The sequence below is a fragment of the Myxocyprinus asiaticus genome, chromosome 13, assembly GCF_019703515.2.
Source record: "Myxocyprinus asiaticus isolate MX2 ecotype Aquarium Trade chromosome 13, UBuf_Myxa_2, whole genome shotgun sequence".
Classification (NCBI taxonomy): Eukaryota; Metazoa; Chordata; class Actinopteri; order Cypriniformes; family Catostomidae; genus Myxocyprinus; species Myxocyprinus asiaticus.
The window spans coordinates 24,530,164-24,548,455 of record NC_059356.1 but is presented as its reverse complement, the minus strand read 5'-3'; the positions used below and the strand labels follow the sequence as shown (position 1 = coordinate 24,548,455).

The window sequence follows — 18,292 nt, the reverse complement described above, 5'->3', positions numbered from 1 at the left end:
ACCAAAAATCAGTAATTATTGATCATCAAGGCCGCCAGAACAACAGGCTGGCTTTTCAACGTAGGAGAGGCGATGCCGCACTATTTTTTAATGAATTTTGGATTGTTTTATTTTAAGTTCTGAGAATTTCTATTCTATCTAATTGCACAGAGCAGCGGGAGTGCTGACTTGAAGGTACTGGCAAGATAGATAGACTGCCTCAACTGAACAACCAATCAGAACACTAATGCTGCATTTCATTCAAGTCAGATGTGGGATATTCCTACTTGATATCTTCGATCTCCAACCATAAAGACATTCCATTGCCAGATGCTCGGAAGATGACGTTTAAGGAAACAAAACTGCAATGCTCCCGTTAGCTTAGCAGGTGTTTTACTGTCACCAGAGATGTCTCCTAACAACCCAATTCATAAACAATTTGCAACACTAGCATTTGTGCTACAGGTGTACGGTTATCAAAAGAGAGTGTAATTTACCATGTTTTGAACACCTGTCTCTGCAAACATTTGTTAAACACGCTTTAATATCATGTAATGTAGGAACTTTGACTTGTTGATCGATCTTATGTTTAAGTGAATGTTTATCACTAACTTTGTACATCCCTGGGTGGTGACATGTTTGTGTGACACAAAGCGCCTACATCTCTGTGAAATCGGAGTTGAAGATTTCTGCACGAGTTTCCAAGCTGGAAGGTCGACTTCAAGTGGTGTTCTGTTGCACTTTTCCTAGTAGGAAGTTGGAAATTCCAACTTATCAAGATGAATGGAATGCAGCATTTTTCTAGCCGTGATGGGATATTTTTCAGCTAATCATATTTTACGCTTCAGGAAAGGGCCAGGGCATTTCTAGCATTACAGTGAAATTTACAGTATGCCCACCTCTTCACTCACTACTGCACCACTGCTCAGTCACCATTCACTTTCATTGTATCTTTTCCATTAAATGAAAGTTAAAGGAATATTCCAGGTTCAAAGTGAAGCTCAATCGACAGCATTTGTGGCATAATGTTGATTACCACAAAAAAACATTTGGACTCGTCCCTCCTTTTCTTAAAAAAAAAGCAAAAGTCTGAGGCACTTACAATAGAAGTGAATGGGGGCCAAGTTAAAATACTCACTGTTCCAGAAGTATATCCACAAGACATTAACAATATGCATATAAAAACGATTTAGTGTGATAAAATTGCTTACTATCCTTTTCTGTGTAAAGTTATAGCCAATTTTATAACTTCGTTGCCATGACGACATTGTCAATAAACCCTAAAACAATTATTCATGAGTTTTAACAAAATAATTAATGCAAGTGCTTTTATAAAATGTAAGCTTAACATTTCTGCCTTTAAACCCTCCAAAAATTGGCCACATTCACTTCCATTGTAAGTGCCTCACTGTAATCTCGATTTTAGATTTATTTAAGAAAAGGGGGGACGAGTAAAATTTTTTTTGTGGTAATCAGCATTTTGCCACAAATGCTGTTATTTGAATGTAACTTGTATGAACCCGGAATGTTCCTTTAAGATCGTGGCTAACATTCTGCCTTACATCTGTGTTGATGAAAGAAAGTCAGACGTGTTTGGAACAACTTGAGGATGAGTAAATTATGACTGAATTTCTATTTTGGGTGAATTATTCCCTTTAAGGACAAATACTTTTATTTTTTCTTTATGTTCTCACATCATTTACCAAATTTGTCCCAAACCTTCTACGCATGACATAGAGGAGTGCATGAACAGTTTCTGCAGCGCCTTCTAGTGGCCGAGGAAGATAAAGGAAGAGTGCTTGAAACAAACGTAACCGAACAACCAACCGTTGGCTCTCAAAATGATGGCGTCATTACAAATCGGCCAATCAGAAACGGGCATGAAACAAACCACGAGCTTACGAGAGTTTTTACACAACAGAAGAAGAATCCCATTGTCAGAAGCGTAACGTCCAAACAAATAAACTGCGTGTTGTGTTATTATTTTATTAGCAAGAATCGGAACCCTAGTATTGTGCGCGGTATTTCCTCACATTAAATAAGTACATATTTGGAGAAAGGTAACTTTGAGCGTTTCCCAGAGGTAAGTTGGTAGCTACTGTGATGGCTCTCGATAATGGTGATAGTTTGACCAGTTAAAATCAGCTGAGAGATGTGTTAGTTTATATATATATATATATATATATATATATATATATATATATATATATATATAAAACTAAGCAGATAACCTGCTTTTACTCATAGCGCTGTTGTAATATAGTATAGAATATATAAATATTCTCTAGGGAGTTGAAGTAACCGTCTTCACAATCTGCATCACACGACCGATGACAAAAGTTTGAGTGTCCGGTGTTTAGCCAGCTAGCATACTGAAGCCTGACATCTTTGCCTCTAATGGTGACATTAACTTATTTCTTCTGTTATGTAGGAATAGTACTGCTGGTGTGGTCACTTGCTCTTTTTATCATTAATAAATTTACATGTCACCTTATTTCACTGTATTTTTAGTGGTGAGTGGATTAAATATCGTTAGCATAGCTTAAGGTTGTAAACCATCCGTTAGAAGAAGTCATGAATCACCCGGACCTTAAATATAGATACAAGTTCACTGTTAAAAATGACAGCGTAATAGTGAGTTGTATGCCTGAGGCGAAATATCTTCAGCTTTTCAAAATCTCAGAGACACGCCCTTCCTCTTCTGTTTTTGCCTTTTAGAATAAACTACTCACGCAAGCGCAATAATAAACAGTTTCAGTGGCCACAGCAGTATAGTGTGTGCGTATTATATATCTCCACATGTACAAATGTTTTACTCAGATCATTCCCCTTGAATTTATGTATATTAATCTGCACTTCGCCTTGTAAAGTGTGCAATTGTCTAGCTATATGTAAACTTATTTTTTGTGGTCTTTTAAATCAGAACCATGTCAGTTTTGATCTAGGATGTTTAATATACCTTATTGATTGTCACAATATTTTGCCAATAGACCTGACTGAACAGCAATGAGTGACCCTGAGCCAACTTCATTTGCATCTGTTGAGGAAGAAAGGGACTTCTGGAAAGAACAAGTTGCCAAATACCAGCAAAGGTAGTTCAATATGTTTTTGTGTTTTTTTTTTTTTTTTTTCTTGAATTCAAAAATGTCATTTGATCTACAGTGGATTTGAAGGATCTTTAGGGAAATTAGGACAGTTTGCGTGTTCATGGGCACAGGTTTGTTGCTAAAATTATTAGATAGAATCAGAAATCAGCCTAAGAGCCCACATTTCATTTGTCTAATTAAATGGCTTCACTCTGCTTTCAGAGCTGAGGAGGCACAGGAGGAGCTGCAGGAGTTTCAGCAGATGAGTCGAGACTATGAGTTGGAACTGGAGACAGAACTGAAGCAGTGTGAGGCCCGTAACCGAGAACTGCTTACAGCTAACAACAGGCTTCGAATGGAATTAGAAAACTACAAGGTATTGTGGAAAATAATAAGCACATGGTTTGGAAAAAGCTCTTTTGGAAGGTTTTAGGTAGACAACCCCAGCATATATTTAATCATAACCTGTGAAATGTGCCTTGCAAAGGTATTCAGACCCTTAACTATTTGACCCTTGACTAAGCTCCAACCCCTTGCCTACCGTTGCTCGTTCAGACAAGCTTTCCTTAGGAATGAATGGGAGATTGCCATCAACGACATGTTTTTTGGCAAAGTATTCTCATAAACGTAATTGATACAATTCTTACGAAGGCTGGAATGAAGAGTGACTTTTTAAAGCATATCTATCTGACATTGTTTATAAAACAAATGTTTAAATGACAGTAATTTGATTGAAAACTATGAAAAAGAATTGAGGCAAACGATTATCACAGTTACTTAAAGAGAAACACGTCATCTGATGGCGGTTACACACCTGATAACATTAGTGTAAGTGAACTGTTCATAACATCTCATAACACACTCATTTACTATCACCTTTACTAAGACCTGAATCAATCCACAAATTAATTAACATTATGTAATTAGTAATGCTGTCGAAGGTAACGCATTATTAACACGTTACCGCAAAATTCGTTTAACCCTCTGGGGTCTGTGGGTGTTTTGGGCCCTGGAGAAGTATTGACATGCCTTGACATTTGTGCTTTTTTCAGTTGCTTAAAAACATAATAATGGCTAAAGTCTGATAACACTGTATTCAGCACAAACTGGGCTACAATAATACGTGAACAACATGTATGTACATGTTTGTATTTTTGAGAAAATAATGTTTGTGTGGTTTTTGAAAAAACAAAAATTGTAAGTCACTGAAATAAGGCCATATAACACATACTAAACATTTGTTCACAAGACTTTTGAGAACTGGATCTAGTAGCGTAGAGTTTTTGTTACAAAAATGATGTGAAAACCATCCTGATCACTCATTCATACAAAACAATATAGTCATTTAACTTTTGTAAGACAGTTTTAGTGTTAGAAAGGCCATATGCGAGGAGGCGTGGATGATCATGAATATTGATGTGATTCACATCTGAGGAGACAAAGACCCCTCCCCTGAGAGAGAATGAATGTGGAGACTTAATGATTGAATGTATTGTTTGTAGCTTATTCACAAAATCTAGTTTAAGTTAAAAGTAATCTGACTATATATTTTCTTTACATAAAGACTTTACTTTAGACCTACACTACTGTTTAACAGTTTTTCGATCTGTAAGATTTTTTAATGTTTTTTAAAGAAGTCTCTTCTGCTCACTAAGGCTGCATTTATTTTATCCAAAATACAGCAAAAACAGTGATATTGTGAAATATTTTTACAATTTAAAATAACTTTTCTATTTGAATATATTGTAAAATTCCTGTGATCAAAGCTGAATTTTCAGCGTCATTACTGCAGTCTTCAGTGTCACATGATCCTTCAGAAATCATTCTAATATGCTGATTTTGTAATATGGGCATATTTACAGCACATTTGACACATTTACACCTGAACAGATATTTGCAAGCACAAAATTCATTGATGATAATGAGGCAACATAAACACTAGTTAAAATATAATCTAAACATTCATATTATTTTTATATCATATATACATATCATATTTATATCATACAGCATACAATTTAAATACCTGCTTTAGCCGAAACAACATTTAAATGTAACTACAATTTGCCTATTAGGACATATTTCAAATTTCAATACTCTGAATCCTGGCTGGCAAGTCTGGAAATAGTCCAACTAGTAAAATATGTACATGTTTATATAAAATAGCATGTCAACTAATATGTAAGTAAAACTAAATGACTTACTCGTCCGAAATTGTATCCTCGGCTGGATCAAGTCACTCCTCAAACGTTCATCATCGGATTTCCGCTCTTCTTCTGAGAAAAATGTGAACTCTTCGTCACTATCCAGGTGCTTCCTCACCTGTGTAGCATGCCATCTTCCAAACACGCAGAAAAGTGAATGAATCTGATGATGAACTTGATGCTTTTTAAGGCATTGTTGGGGACGTTTACCGTTTGCATTGATCGCCTCAGCACATTACCTTATGAATAGCGTGCTCTGCTGGTGGGTGTGATCACATTAGGGATAATGAACTGAGCCATGAGAAACTGTACATCGCTTTGTTTCATACAGATTACATTGCAGGAGAATATTTGTTTTAAATTTGAATTATTTTATTTAAAAGTAGACCTTTTAAGCTTTCTTTAGACATATGTTTCATGTTTGTGTGATAAATATTTGCGGAGTTTCTGTTAATTTTTGTGACGTGTTTCAGAAAGATGCTCGCGGAGACAGAGGCGGCTGAAAGCGCACCCTGTTTATTTTCTTTATTTTACAAAAGCACAAGGTTTTGTTGTTATTGTGAGTGTACACAAATAAAAGTAGACCCTTTATAGTCTCTAATGATGTCTTACACTTATCTGAATGCCCAAAAATGACAGAGTATTTTAAGTTGTTTCCACTGTTATGAGGAAAAAATCCAACAGGATGCGCCGGTTAACGTGTAATATGACCCTTTGAATAAACCGTAGTTCATGAGAAATGCGCCAAGCATTTTATCAGTGTAGCATAGTAGTAGAACATGCCCGCAAAGCACAGATAAAGCTCTTAACATTGTAACATCATTGCAGCAGCAAGACAGCTGCCATTTGAACACCAGCATTGCACTATGAGGAAAAAGTTGCGGTGCAAACGCGAAGTGAAAGTGCGAGCGCGAGGCGATCATCTGTGTTCCACGACTGCTACCAGGCCCTTGAATAACATATAACATGTAATTAAGGCAGCCGGTGGAGTGTCTGGTGCCCCCCAGGGAGTTGGTGCCCTACGCAGACTGCGTAATATGCGTATAGGGAGCGGCAGCACTGAATACCGGCTAACGGAAACCCTGCTGCTGTCTCCAATGTTCTGTCACAGCGTCTCTGTTTGATAGAGCACAAACCAATGCAAAAGTTGAAGACCTTGCTGGAACCCTGCAGGTAATCTACACTGTCATTAACCCATTTAATCCCACCGGTTACATTTGTGACCGGGGTCTAAAAGGAGTTGTGATGTATTTTACACAGAGTTGTCAATTGTAAATGACAGTGTAGAATTTGATGCCTGTCAAAATAACATAAAAAGAGGCAAATAAATCTTATCATAATACACTTACAACTACTATATTTTTTACATAATTTGAGCTGTGCTGTGTTCATTTTCTGTTGTTCGACTCTGTTTTTGGGGTAGGTTTTGTGGGGTAGGTTTTGTGGAAGTGATTGGCGGTAGACTGAAAAATACATCTGGATGAAGCATATTTTGTCCACTCATGTTTATAAAGGTATTACGATTAATCACGATTAACTGCAAAAAAAAAAAAATATATATATATATATATATATATATATGCGATTAATCATGATTAAATGTTTTAATCGTTTGACGGCCCTAGTATAATTAGTTTTAATTACCTTGAAGCAAATGTAGGTGTCCTCGCTGATGTTATACATGTTCATTTTGGGAATGAGGGCAGACACAATTTAATCCATAGTATGCTCTTCTCAAGATTTATTTAAAGATTAAAAAAAAAATTAAAGAAAGCAAAAACAGCGTGTATCCTCTCTAGGTACCTCTTGTCACTATTACAAGAGACACAGCAACAAAGTTTTTACACTTTGTAAATCGTTTCTATAAAATTACGCTTATAACTACTCAAACACACATTACCGCCATTAAGTCTTATTGGAAAAAAGCAAGTGCTTGTCAGAGAAATGGTGGACTACAACAGTTGCTAAGATCAGAAATAAGGTCAGAAATGCTTTTAAGATGGGGCTTAGCGAAGGGTCAGTTCTCTTATTTTATTGAATAACAAACCCTAAAGAGAAAAATGTAGCTGCAAGCAGCCATTATGGGACCAAGCACCAACATGGCAACCACTGCACAACACTAAACACAACCCAAAGATCTCACAGAGCAAGCACAGATCACATCAACATAGGATGGATTTGAACCCATGACTTTCTGTTCTAGAGTTCTGTGTGCTTTCCATAACACTACACAGCCACGGAGTTGCCGGTCAACAAAGGGACATACCAAGCTTAGAGGAATCACAGCCGATCAACATACCACGATCAACTTTATATTCATGTAAACTTTCAACAAAGGGGAAAAAAAACAATTGCTTGGGGGAGAAGCCCAGTAACCATTCAGTAAACAGAATTCAAAAATCTCTGATATGGCAAGCATTACACCATAGTAAAAACAACACATTGCATGAATATGACATACAATGCAACCCCACACTACTTTACAAGTCACCAAAAAAGTGACAGAAACAGAAAAGTTTCAAAGGTGCTAAAGAGAAATACCAAGCTGAGAGTCAGCAGGTTATGAACAAAAAAATTATTTAAAATGGTGGTGTGCTGATTTGAAGCACAACAGAAAGAAAGAACACACCGGTCATGATTTATTTAGCAGTTTTTCCAGTTACTCCAACCTTGAACCGGCAACATTTCTATCTCCACAGCACACAGGTATGGTGCACCTTACCGCTGGACCACATTGCCACAGGTGTTGAAGAAACATACCAAGCTGAGAGTCAGCAGGTTTTGAATAGAAAAAAAGTATTCAAAATGGTGGAGAGCTGATAAGGCTGATATCAAACACATCAGAAGGAAAGAACAGACTGTTCATGATGTATTTAACTGATTAGCATGCTAGCTGATTAGCATGTTAAACTAATGCTGCCTACGGATAGCATTGTGATCAGATAGCCTTACAAATGTGTTGGTTAGCATGCTAAGCGATTAGCATGCTAAACTAATGTTGCCCTATGGATAGCATTGTGATCAAATAGCCTTATAAGACAGAAACCCCAACAGTTAGCATGCTAACCGATTAGCATGATAAGCTATCATAGCATGTAGCATGATAACCATGCTAAAGAGACCATGTTCTTTTGAACTATATGTGATGATGTCTCCAAACTACTCAATCCTTTCAAAAGATATCACTCCCATATATATCAGAAGAACAACACTAAGACAAAGAAGAACAAGAAGTATATCTGCAAACAGAAACGATCTGTGATAAAAACCTGCAACCATTCAGTAAACACAACATCAACTCTAACACTGGTCGCCCTGGGAATCAAACCCACGACATTTTTAATTATAAATAAGGTGCTTTAACACACGGAGCCACTCAGTTGACATGCCCATTGAGTGGCAAAGAGACTTCCTGAGGTTAGAGTCAGCACTCAAGTGTAGGTTATCTTTAGAACTATAGGTGGCACTGTCTCCAAACCGTTCAAGTATCATCAGGACATGATATCGATGATGCATACCAATTTCCTTTGAAATCTGACAATGTATTTAAAAGATATATCATTTTTTAATACATTTCAATATGGTGGAAGGACAGTATAGTTGATATGGGAAAAATTGATATTGTTGAAATCATTATGACCCACAGAATCCATATACACCAACCTTGTGATTGTAGGACATATGGTTGAAAAGTAACGGGCAGCAATAGCCATTTTGACCCATAGGTGGCACTGTTGCAAAACTCTGCTTGTGCGCTCAGATCATGATCCTCATGAAGCATACCAAGTTTCATTTCGATATGACAAACCGTTTCCAAGATATAGCCTCGCATCCATTTTTACATCGATCTCATTAACTTTGCGATGTCGTTACTTTTAAACCAAGGCACAAAAAAACATTTGTATTATCACTTCTGTGCGGCTCGGTCTGGATTTTATTTTGAGCCATTGTTAGGGAAAATCAGACCAAGTTTGGAGGATGTGAAAAGTTTAAACTGTATACGTCATAATCCAAGATTCCATGGGAAGTTTAGCTGGGGAATTTTGGAAATATTGGAAAAAAACTTTGGGCAGTTGGCTATATGCTGCTGCATCTTTGTGGCATTCTTAACATAGGTCTTTGCACAGTATTTGCAAATGTACACAGCCTTTCCTTCTACATTGGCTGAGGTGAAATGTATCCACACATCAGATGGCGCATGTGGCATTGTTCTGTAGAATAAGATTAGACATTTTTTTGTAAAAAACTCTAATGCAGTGCCATGCACAGATATATAACCAGTTAGCTAAAAAATTGGAATATTCTGGAATGGTACAAATATTTTACAATTGATGCTGGACAAATGAATAGAAATAGGCTAGATTAATAGATGAACACTCCTCAATCAGCATGCTAAATCAAACTATTACCTACGTTCTTGTATGGTAACTGAAAACTGGCTGGCAGAAGAATCAGCATCACAGTTGAGCTAGCTAGCACCATGATAGCTAGCCTCTTAAATTGTCAATGAAATGGTGTTAGCTAGCTTACATTTAGGATATCAGATTTACTGGCTAGCTAGCTACTGTATAAACACATTTTGATTTAGTATTTGCTAGTTAAACTTTAATACCATAGATCAAATATATTTACCCTAGTAATATCATAAAAACTTACTTGACTGGATGTAGTCCTTGGGCTCAAATGCAGTAGTGTGGCTTCAATAGTCCTGCTGTTGTAAGTAGCCTGCAGTAAGTAGTGTGCTGCATGCATGTGATTGAGGAATGCGCAGGGTAGAAATTCAACTGAATTTGCATTAAATCTGGTTGTTTTAACCAAGATTATGCTGCAAGATGGTTTTTTTTTTGTTTTTTTTCCAACTACATTTAAGATCCCTGTTATAGGCCAACTTTCCAGTTTATTCCCATTCATTCCCATATATTCCCATTAATTCCCATGGAAAGTTTCCAACGTTGAAAATTCCCGGAATTTTGCAACCCTACTCTGCATCTGAGACCGTCAGTCCGCACATCTTATCATGTGGCTTGTTGAGCTTGTTACCGTGGAGACATAGGGCGTGTGGAGGCTTTACACCATCCACCGCATTATCCACGCACAACTCACCACATGCCCCACAGAGAGCAAACCACATTATAGCGACCAAGATGAGGTAACCCCATGTGACTCTACCCTCCCTAACAACCGTGTCGACGCCCCAGGTTTAATTTATATTTTGAATAGACTCAGATTTTTGAACCACACGATGTGGGTTTATGTTTTCTCTTTTAATCGTTTAATGTAATTTTGAGTGTGACCATGGTTTAAGGAGGGTGTACCTGTATGCTGGGTTGGAAATCTCAAGGACTAATAGTGGTGTTTTCCTTATTACATCATGTGTTCTGAATGCAAAAAGAAACAAATGAAACACTGAATTTAGGCTGTCATCCGCGCAGCCTGACCGAAGCAAAGCGGGCGCGATTAACCGAAAGTGAAGCGCTGCCGGCTCATGATGCGTGAATGGCTTGTACGCGCTGCATGAGTCTGTTGGGTATACTGCAGTCTCGTCACATTTTATCTTTTTGTTTAGCCTCCCATTGAGCTCATGAAAACGTGCTGCGTGATCATGAGGAAGGATTACGTCAAGATGTAGATTGGGATGCAGGTACGGAATTTCATATAGATAAAATAGTCTACTCCTCTCTCGCCACTGTTGGCATGCCAGTGATTACCTCTCCGCGTGCCAATGCTGGCATGCGTGCCATAGGTTGCCGACCCCTGTTCTAAGATATCATATCTTATATGATATATGACTACAATTATGACTTGGATCCATATGTAAAAGACAGTAATAAACTGTTTGACTGTCCTCTGTTAGAGGACACAGCTGTGCCACTGTTGTGCTGTCCTCATAAGGCACATCTATAGGGTTTATGTTCTGTAATATTACAATTTAAATTTTACTATCTTTAACTGGCTTTTAAGCATAAGCATATAACCGCAGATAAAAGCATTTGAATGCTCTTTGATTAAACGTACATCCAGATATTCTTTGTCTGTAAGCTTCAGTACACAGTGCTTTGCTTACTGAGGACATAATCACACATTCACAGAAAAACAACAGAGACCCAGTTCAGGGTCAGGAAAGCAGCTGATGCTTATTTCTGCAGCAGTGTCTGGAGGGCAGTTGGACTCTCTCTCATGCTTTTACTTAATGCTTATTGAAGAAACATGGTTTTAAAACCATGTTGCAGTGTTGGTTTGCAAAGAGACCCCAGTCATTACGTTTAAATTATTATTCTTGTTGTATAACGGTGCCATCTGGCATATACATTTTTCAATAATTGTCTTTTTATCAATGGCCTGTTTCTCTTGCTGTAGTGTGGGATGTAAAAAGACAGGAGTTTGTCTTGTTTATTAACAGGAGAAGTATGAAACACAGCACTCTGAGGCGGTCAGGCAAATCTCAACTTTAGAAGGTGATCTAGCAGAGACCACAGCCATCAAGGACCAACTACACAAGTACATTCGGGAGTTGGAGCAGGCCAACGATGACCTGGAAAGAGCAAAGAGGTGCTTTTTCTAGTACAGAAATATGTAATGGATCAAGCATCCTGTTCAGGATATTCTTGACTTCATAAAACCTGCATGTGTATCCTGCTGACTCTAACAGGGCCACTATTATGTCACTTGAGGACTTTGAGCAGAGAATGAATCACGTTATAGAGAGAAATGCCTTCCTCGAGAGTGAGCTTGATGAAAAGGAGAATCTTCTAGAGTCAGTACAGAGATTAAAGGACGAAGCCAGAGGTAAATTTGAGCAATTCACAGGGAAACCTGTTTGCATATGCTCCATTCACTCTCACCTAAAAAAACTGTATACAAATCAGTTGTGTAATCAAGCAATTTTGTCAGTCACAGATGGATGTGAATGGTGTTTGGAGATGATTGTTTGTTATCTGTATGCTTTGGGCAGATTTAAGACAGGAGTTGGCTGTTCAGCAGATACAGGAGCGTAAACCATCAATCAGCCTCTCGAAAGACACAGAAAAGCCAGAAGCCACACCTTCAAGACCCTCTTCTGTTGTTAATACCACCCTCCCATCTCTACTTGCCACACCCTCTAGGCCTCCAGGCTCGGGGAGTGCATTCAACACGCCCCCGGCATCATACAGCAGAAGTGAGCACAAACACAGATAAACCTATTCACACTTATACTTGCATAAATTTAATACAAGAAATCTCAAAAGGGATCACTGTTCATTTCTAACACTGAATTTTACAGTGTTCATTACTAATTTTCAAGTACAACTATAAAGTAATTTATTTATGTCCAGTTGAAGGTCTTACTGGAACTCCTCTTACCACATCTGCACGGATATCTGCCCTCAACATCGTTGGAGAGTTATTGAGGAAAGTTGGGGTGAGTTGTGCTCTTAAAAATGCTGCTATACCAAAAAATGATACCATCTGACGTATGAATGTCATTGCGTATACATTCAGCGTATTTAAATCAAGTCATGTCCTAGTGTGATTATTAAATTGCGAAGGCTGCGATTTAATTAGATAAATATATCGTTTGCATGTGTTGCGTGCTTCAAGGTGAATGTGTGAAGCTGACTGCTCATACACAGAAAACCATTGGTATCTACACAGAAAACATAATCATGAGCATTGCGCTACTCTGTTTGTAGCAGACGACAATGAGTAGAGTGTTCATTCATTTTGTAGCACGGCGTATATAAAGACTACATATTTATGTAATTGAATTAGCAGCCATTTACGGTTTAATTGTCACACTGCCCCTGCGATTTAAATGAGAGAAGTCAGCCTCCGAATGGCACTTGGTCATGCTGTAAGATCGCGGTATACAGCGTTTCCAATAAGAAATTATTTAAAAAGAATAAGTGTTATTTTTGAGCCAAACACCTTTCTGCCCTCCAAAGCTCTTAGAGTGGATGTAAAGTCTTTGAAGGGAAAAGGGCATAGGGATGATCACTTCTGAATGGAATGCACCCCGAGTCACAAAGTGACCTGCCTTCCGAGAGGTGAGAATCTACCATCGAAATCACACAGAAATGGAAAGGGCCTCACTCCAAAATAAAAGCTCCATTTAAATGGAAAGGGGTAATACAGAAATATCACTACTGTATAGTTGTGTAATCTTCACTATACTCTCCAAAGTTGTATTTTAAATTATGCTGTGAGGTTCTGTAGAAAATAATTTCATTTAATAAAAAAACAATACAATATTATGTTGTAAGTTAAATGTTCTATTTTCATTTGATGAAAGTTTTAACAAATGTATTTATTTAGACACCATTTTGATGATAAAATGTAAATAATCTTTTAAATATGGAATTCAGGAAAAAAATTAAAAGATTTATTGGTATCGTTAAGCACCGAAAAGGAAGTATCATTTTCAAAAGAAAATATATCGCGATATCCCTAGCTTTAGGTATTATGTTACCACTTAAACACTGAGTTTTTCAATTCACTACTGTCTGTGAGTTGTTAATGTGATTATATTCTGTTGCTTTGTTCCTCTTTCAGAACCTTGAATCAAAGCTAGCATCATGCAGAGAGTTACATATCTACGAGAAAACACCCGGTCGTGCAGCGATTGGCCAAAGTACACAAAGTATTTCACGAGAAAACCCAGAAAACCCATCCAATGCAAATGGCCTCTATGATAAGGGGTAAGTCTCACTATTAATTGTAGCGCATCTCTTTAATTGATTGAACTTGTGCATTGTACCACATCCCTGGCTTTTTCATAATTGTATCTTCTCCATGCCTTTTTGCCATTGTGTATTGCAGGATGGTAAAACGGTTGGACTTTGGAACAGGACCCAAGATAATTCTGTGAATAAAGCATTGTCTGCTTCCATAAAACAAGTGCATCTTTCTTTCCCACAACATTGGTAAATGCAATATTTCCAGCCCGCTAATATGAGAGTGGTTCATTTTCAGGAGCTTATAGGAGCATATCCTTCTGCTATCCTTCTAATTCTTCCACTCATCATTTGTTTTCTGTGAAGGGTTTTGCTTTTGCAGTCACATCAACCCTATTAATAGAGTCTTTTATGTCACTACTGTTCACCAGCCCTCTCTGTCCTCTGGAATGACTGTACTACCTGTTTTTTTACTGTTTAGTTGGATATTTTTGTGTATTGCAGGTGAACGTACCTTTTTAATTTCACACTGTTTGATTTTTGTTTGTTTGTGTCGTTTTTTTGGAATCTGGTGACATAGCATTTTTAAATTTATAATCTGCACTGTATTCTTATGATTTGCTCTTTTTGGGACCATAAAATGGGCGATAGTTGCAGGTGACTGAAAAATCAGAATTTAGCCTTGCAACCTCCTTATATTTGGCACTGAACTACTGAACAGTAATCTGTTAAACGTCTACTGCACATACTCGTTGTTCACAGGACTGTAGCGATGTTGATGGCAGGTTAAATTTTTTTTAATGCAGAAATGCCTGATTTGATTTTTTTTTATGAGATCTGTAGGATTTGTTACTAACTGATGGAATTTTTTCTTTAGTGTTCAGAGTTAGAGATAATGTTACAAGGCGGTGGGTGATCTGTTGTGAACTGAAGCTGCCGATAATATCTCATGTTATTGTTGCCCTCTTATGCAAGTAAACAACAGTAGCAGAAATGTGTATGCATGATAACAAAACCCACTCCAGGGCCTTTTTAATTTCTAGTAATAGCTAATGCAAGATAGAAAACCTCATGTGCATCATCAGTGCCATCTTTGATTTCAAAGATTTTATCTACAGTACTGAAGAGTAGTTACTGTCATACCATGCGCTGAACATTTAATGTGCCTTAATTTTGTGGCCATTACAAGCTTTGCCTCAAAGTTAACATGGGAATTGGGGAACTTACTAGCCCGAAGGGAGTTGCAGCTTCTTTTGCTATTCTTCTTCCCAGTGTACCAATTCTCTGATTTGTCAGGGAGTCCTGGATGAGAGGAAAATATTTAATTCTAAGTGGAGTTTAATCCCTTAGTTTTCAAATTTCTCTCATGCGAGAGTTGTCGATTTAGTCAAATAACAAACAATATGAATACTTCAGTGAAGGGTACAAATATTTTTATGTTAAAAATAAAAATGTAGAAGAATTGATACATTATATACTTTCCACTTTTTCCTAGCAGTACAAATGAAAAGTGATGATAGAAATAGACAATGATGGTTGATAGGAAGATTTAGCACACTATATTGCACCAGAGTTATCTCAGGGCCTCAAGTAAGCAATAACCTCACTAAAGATGTTGTTACAGCCCAAATTCTGTTAAGTATTTGTTTCTATAGGCAAAAGGCATTCAAAGTTGCCAATTATATAATTGTCAACTTGTATTTTCTTTGCTATTAATGAATCTGATCATTTGCTATGTCTGTGCATGCCTTTGCAAAGGCAATGCTTAGTTTCTCCTGCCTGTGTAAAACCATTTTATTGTTGGTTAATAAACCTACAAAATAAAATGTCTAGTTAACAGGACAGAATTTGTATTATTCTTTTCAGTAATGGTATTGTAAATGAAAGGATAGTACTCTTGGTTATGAATATTTATTTCTTGAATTTGAATCAGATTTGAATCTGTATCAGAGGCAAGGCACAGCTAGGACTGTATATTGAAGCAGATGTGTAATTTTGGTCAACAAAATGCCCCATAAAAGCTTTCTCATAGAAAATGATTAAGAAACACTATCTGACAAACTGAAATCTCATTTCATTGTTTTCAAAGCATCCCTTGCCAAAAAAGTACCATGGTACAGTGATGTTAATACCACTTTGTCATACTTTGATATATATATATATATATCAATATATATACACACACACGGTCTTACTGAATGATTACCAAATTCAAAAACTATAGTGGTACCATGGTACTCTTAGTGAAATTTGGTTGCCTGTGAAACACTGGCTCTACAAACCCCATTCAAATTAAGTCAGTTTGAATAAATTAGTGAAGAAGGACTGGCTTATGTACCAATCTACCATTTGAGAAGATGGTCAAGATTGAATAAGTAAAAAATTAGTCAAACATCTTTAAATATCAACATCTTTAAAATATTTCCTCTAGTATATTAAATATTGCCTATTGTACTGTATATAGAATATATTTAGTCATTAAATTTAGCCACACACAAAAAAAAGATAGGGATAGGCTGTGCAATGGGGCCTTTGGGTAATGTTTCTTTAGTTGTCATTGATTGGCTCCCTTTGAGGTTCCTGAGATTGATTCACAGGCATAGCTGAAGGAACGTCATCTTTTGGGTCCTCAGAACTCTCAATCATGCTCCTATGTGTTCTTCTAAAGCTTCCACCTCCACCACGCCTTAATGGAGTGCTGAAAGATGAGTCACTTCCACGCCTGAGGAAGATGGAAATTAGAAACCAGACTGATTAAAATTCTGAAATATTCAAGTTCATGATTGCATGGGCTGTAAGTTGACAAAAAAAATCCTCATATCAACTCGTACAAGAGATGATGTGTACTTTCAAACATAAAACCTAAGTCCCTGAAAGTCATATAGTGTAAATTACTGTAGAAAGCAATACGGAGGATGTCAGTGAAAAGGATGGTGGCTTCACATACATTACAATAAGGTGTCACTGCAGAACAACCTGAGTTTGCTCTTGAGTGAGGAAACCTCTCTGCTCAGGGCCTCATTTGCCTCTTTGACTTCGTTCAGCTCTTTCTGAAGTTTGCGACGGGCAGCAGTTGCACGCTGAGACTCCTCGTCGCTTTCCTCCACCTGCATTTTGAGCTGCCTTGCCCGCATATTTGCTTTGTCAGCCTACAACATAAATGATGTCAGTCAGAGCTCCAAAAATGAAATTTGCACCAATCCCATGCTAATCTTCATACCTGGTCCTTATACTGCTCTGTCTGTTTTCGCTCATTCTCTGTCTGATTCATCAGTTCCTTCAGTCTCTTATCCTTCTGGCGCATGGCCTTGGCAATTGCTTGTCTTTCCCTGGCATGAGAAACAAACTATTTTAAATTACTGTCTTTATAGCTATATGCATCTTATAAACCATTTTCTCACCGGCTCTCATGGTCCAGTTGGTCCTCCACCTGATGTAGTTTGGCCTCTAAGGCGGCTATAGAGACTCTTAGCTTGGATTTGACCTGCCCTTCCATTTCTTGTAACTTGGCCCTCAGCTCTTTGTTCTGCCTCTCCATCTGCTGCCAGCCACTCTCGTTGCTCTGAGTATTGGAGCGTTCTATCTGCAACTCATTGGTCAGCTGATCCACCTAGATATAGATGAAAATTGTTTGTGATTTCATCTTGTATTGTTCAAAGTTAGTCAGCATCTAAACAGAGGCAGATCACTGGACACTGAAATAACACCATCACTACAGCATCCAAGTTGGAATGGATGAAAGGGTGCCAATCACCTGCTGAACAGTTCTCCGCAGTCTGTCATTAAGTGTCTCTGAGTTTGCCTGTTCATCGTCAAGCTCATCTTCTAACTGCTGGATCTTGGCTTCCAGACGACGCCTTTCATCCGACATGCTGGATCTGCATGTGAATACACGTCATCAGTGGACAATCCTTGCTTATGGCATTTTATTGTGCATAGACAATTTGTTTTCTCTGTATGGCATTGTACAGTTAAAAACTCTATAGCTTCTGATACACCATTTTCCATTTAGCAAAAAATTATTACTAACGTACTTTCCAAATGAGCCATTTGTCATCTCTGCTGCCAACTCATCCCTCTCTCGTTCTGCATGTTTGCGAGCTCTCTCTGCTGCAGCAAGTTCCTACAGCAAGAGGCATTGACAACAGTTATTCGGCTAGATGAGCAAACTTCAGGTAATCGGAGACAACCCACTGTATATCTTGAAGTTTTGTTCTCTACTACCTCCTGTAAATGTAAGATTGCCACCTCCATGGTTCTGGCCTTTCTTTCTGATTCTTGAGCACTTGAAAGAACCTCCTTGTGGGATACTCGTGTGTCCTCCAGCTCCCTGTGGGAATCTTTCATCTGAGCCTATCATGAGGAAGGAAAA

At 37.8% G+C, this 18,292-nt stretch overlaps 2 protein-coding genes across 2 annotated transcripts in view; one reads left to right on the top strand and one right to left on the bottom strand.

The window, feature by feature from the left end:
- The first annotated feature begins 1,876 nt into the window (after window positions 1-1,876).
- Window positions 1,877-15,723, top strand: LOC127450570 (nuclear distribution protein nudE homolog 1-A-like). Its single transcript, XM_051714806.1, has 9 exons — window positions 1,877-2,062; window positions 2,970-3,071; window positions 3,288-3,441; window positions 11,670-11,818; window positions 11,919-12,055; window positions 12,222-12,425; window positions 12,583-12,668; window positions 13,799-13,944; window positions 14,066-15,723. Exons 2-9 carry the CDS (start codon window positions 2,986-2,988, stop codon window positions 14,112-14,114), a joined length of 1,011 nt encoding a protein of 336 aa, XP_051570766.1. The 5' UTR covers window positions 1,877-2,062; window positions 2,970-2,985; the 3' UTR covers window positions 14,115-15,723.
- The window catches only part of LOC127450569 (myosin-11-like), a 19,463-nt gene continuing 16,507 nt past the window's right edge, over window positions 15,337-18,292 (bottom strand). Inside the window, exons 34-40 of the mRNA XM_051714805.1 lie at window positions 18,145-18,273; window positions 17,955-18,043; window positions 17,675-17,798; window positions 17,322-17,530; window positions 17,141-17,249; window positions 16,897-17,069; window positions 15,337-16,642 (exon numbers count right to left, since the gene is read on the bottom strand). Of these exons, the coding sequence (XP_051570765.1) occupies window positions 16,468-16,642; window positions 16,897-17,069; window positions 17,141-17,249; window positions 17,322-17,530; window positions 17,675-17,798; window positions 17,955-18,043; window positions 18,145-18,273 (1,008 nt within the window). The 3' untranslated portion in view covers window positions 15,337-16,467. The remainder of the gene's footprint in view (window positions 16,643-16,896; window positions 17,070-17,140; window positions 17,250-17,321; window positions 17,531-17,674; window positions 17,799-17,954; window positions 18,044-18,144; window positions 18,274-18,292) is intronic.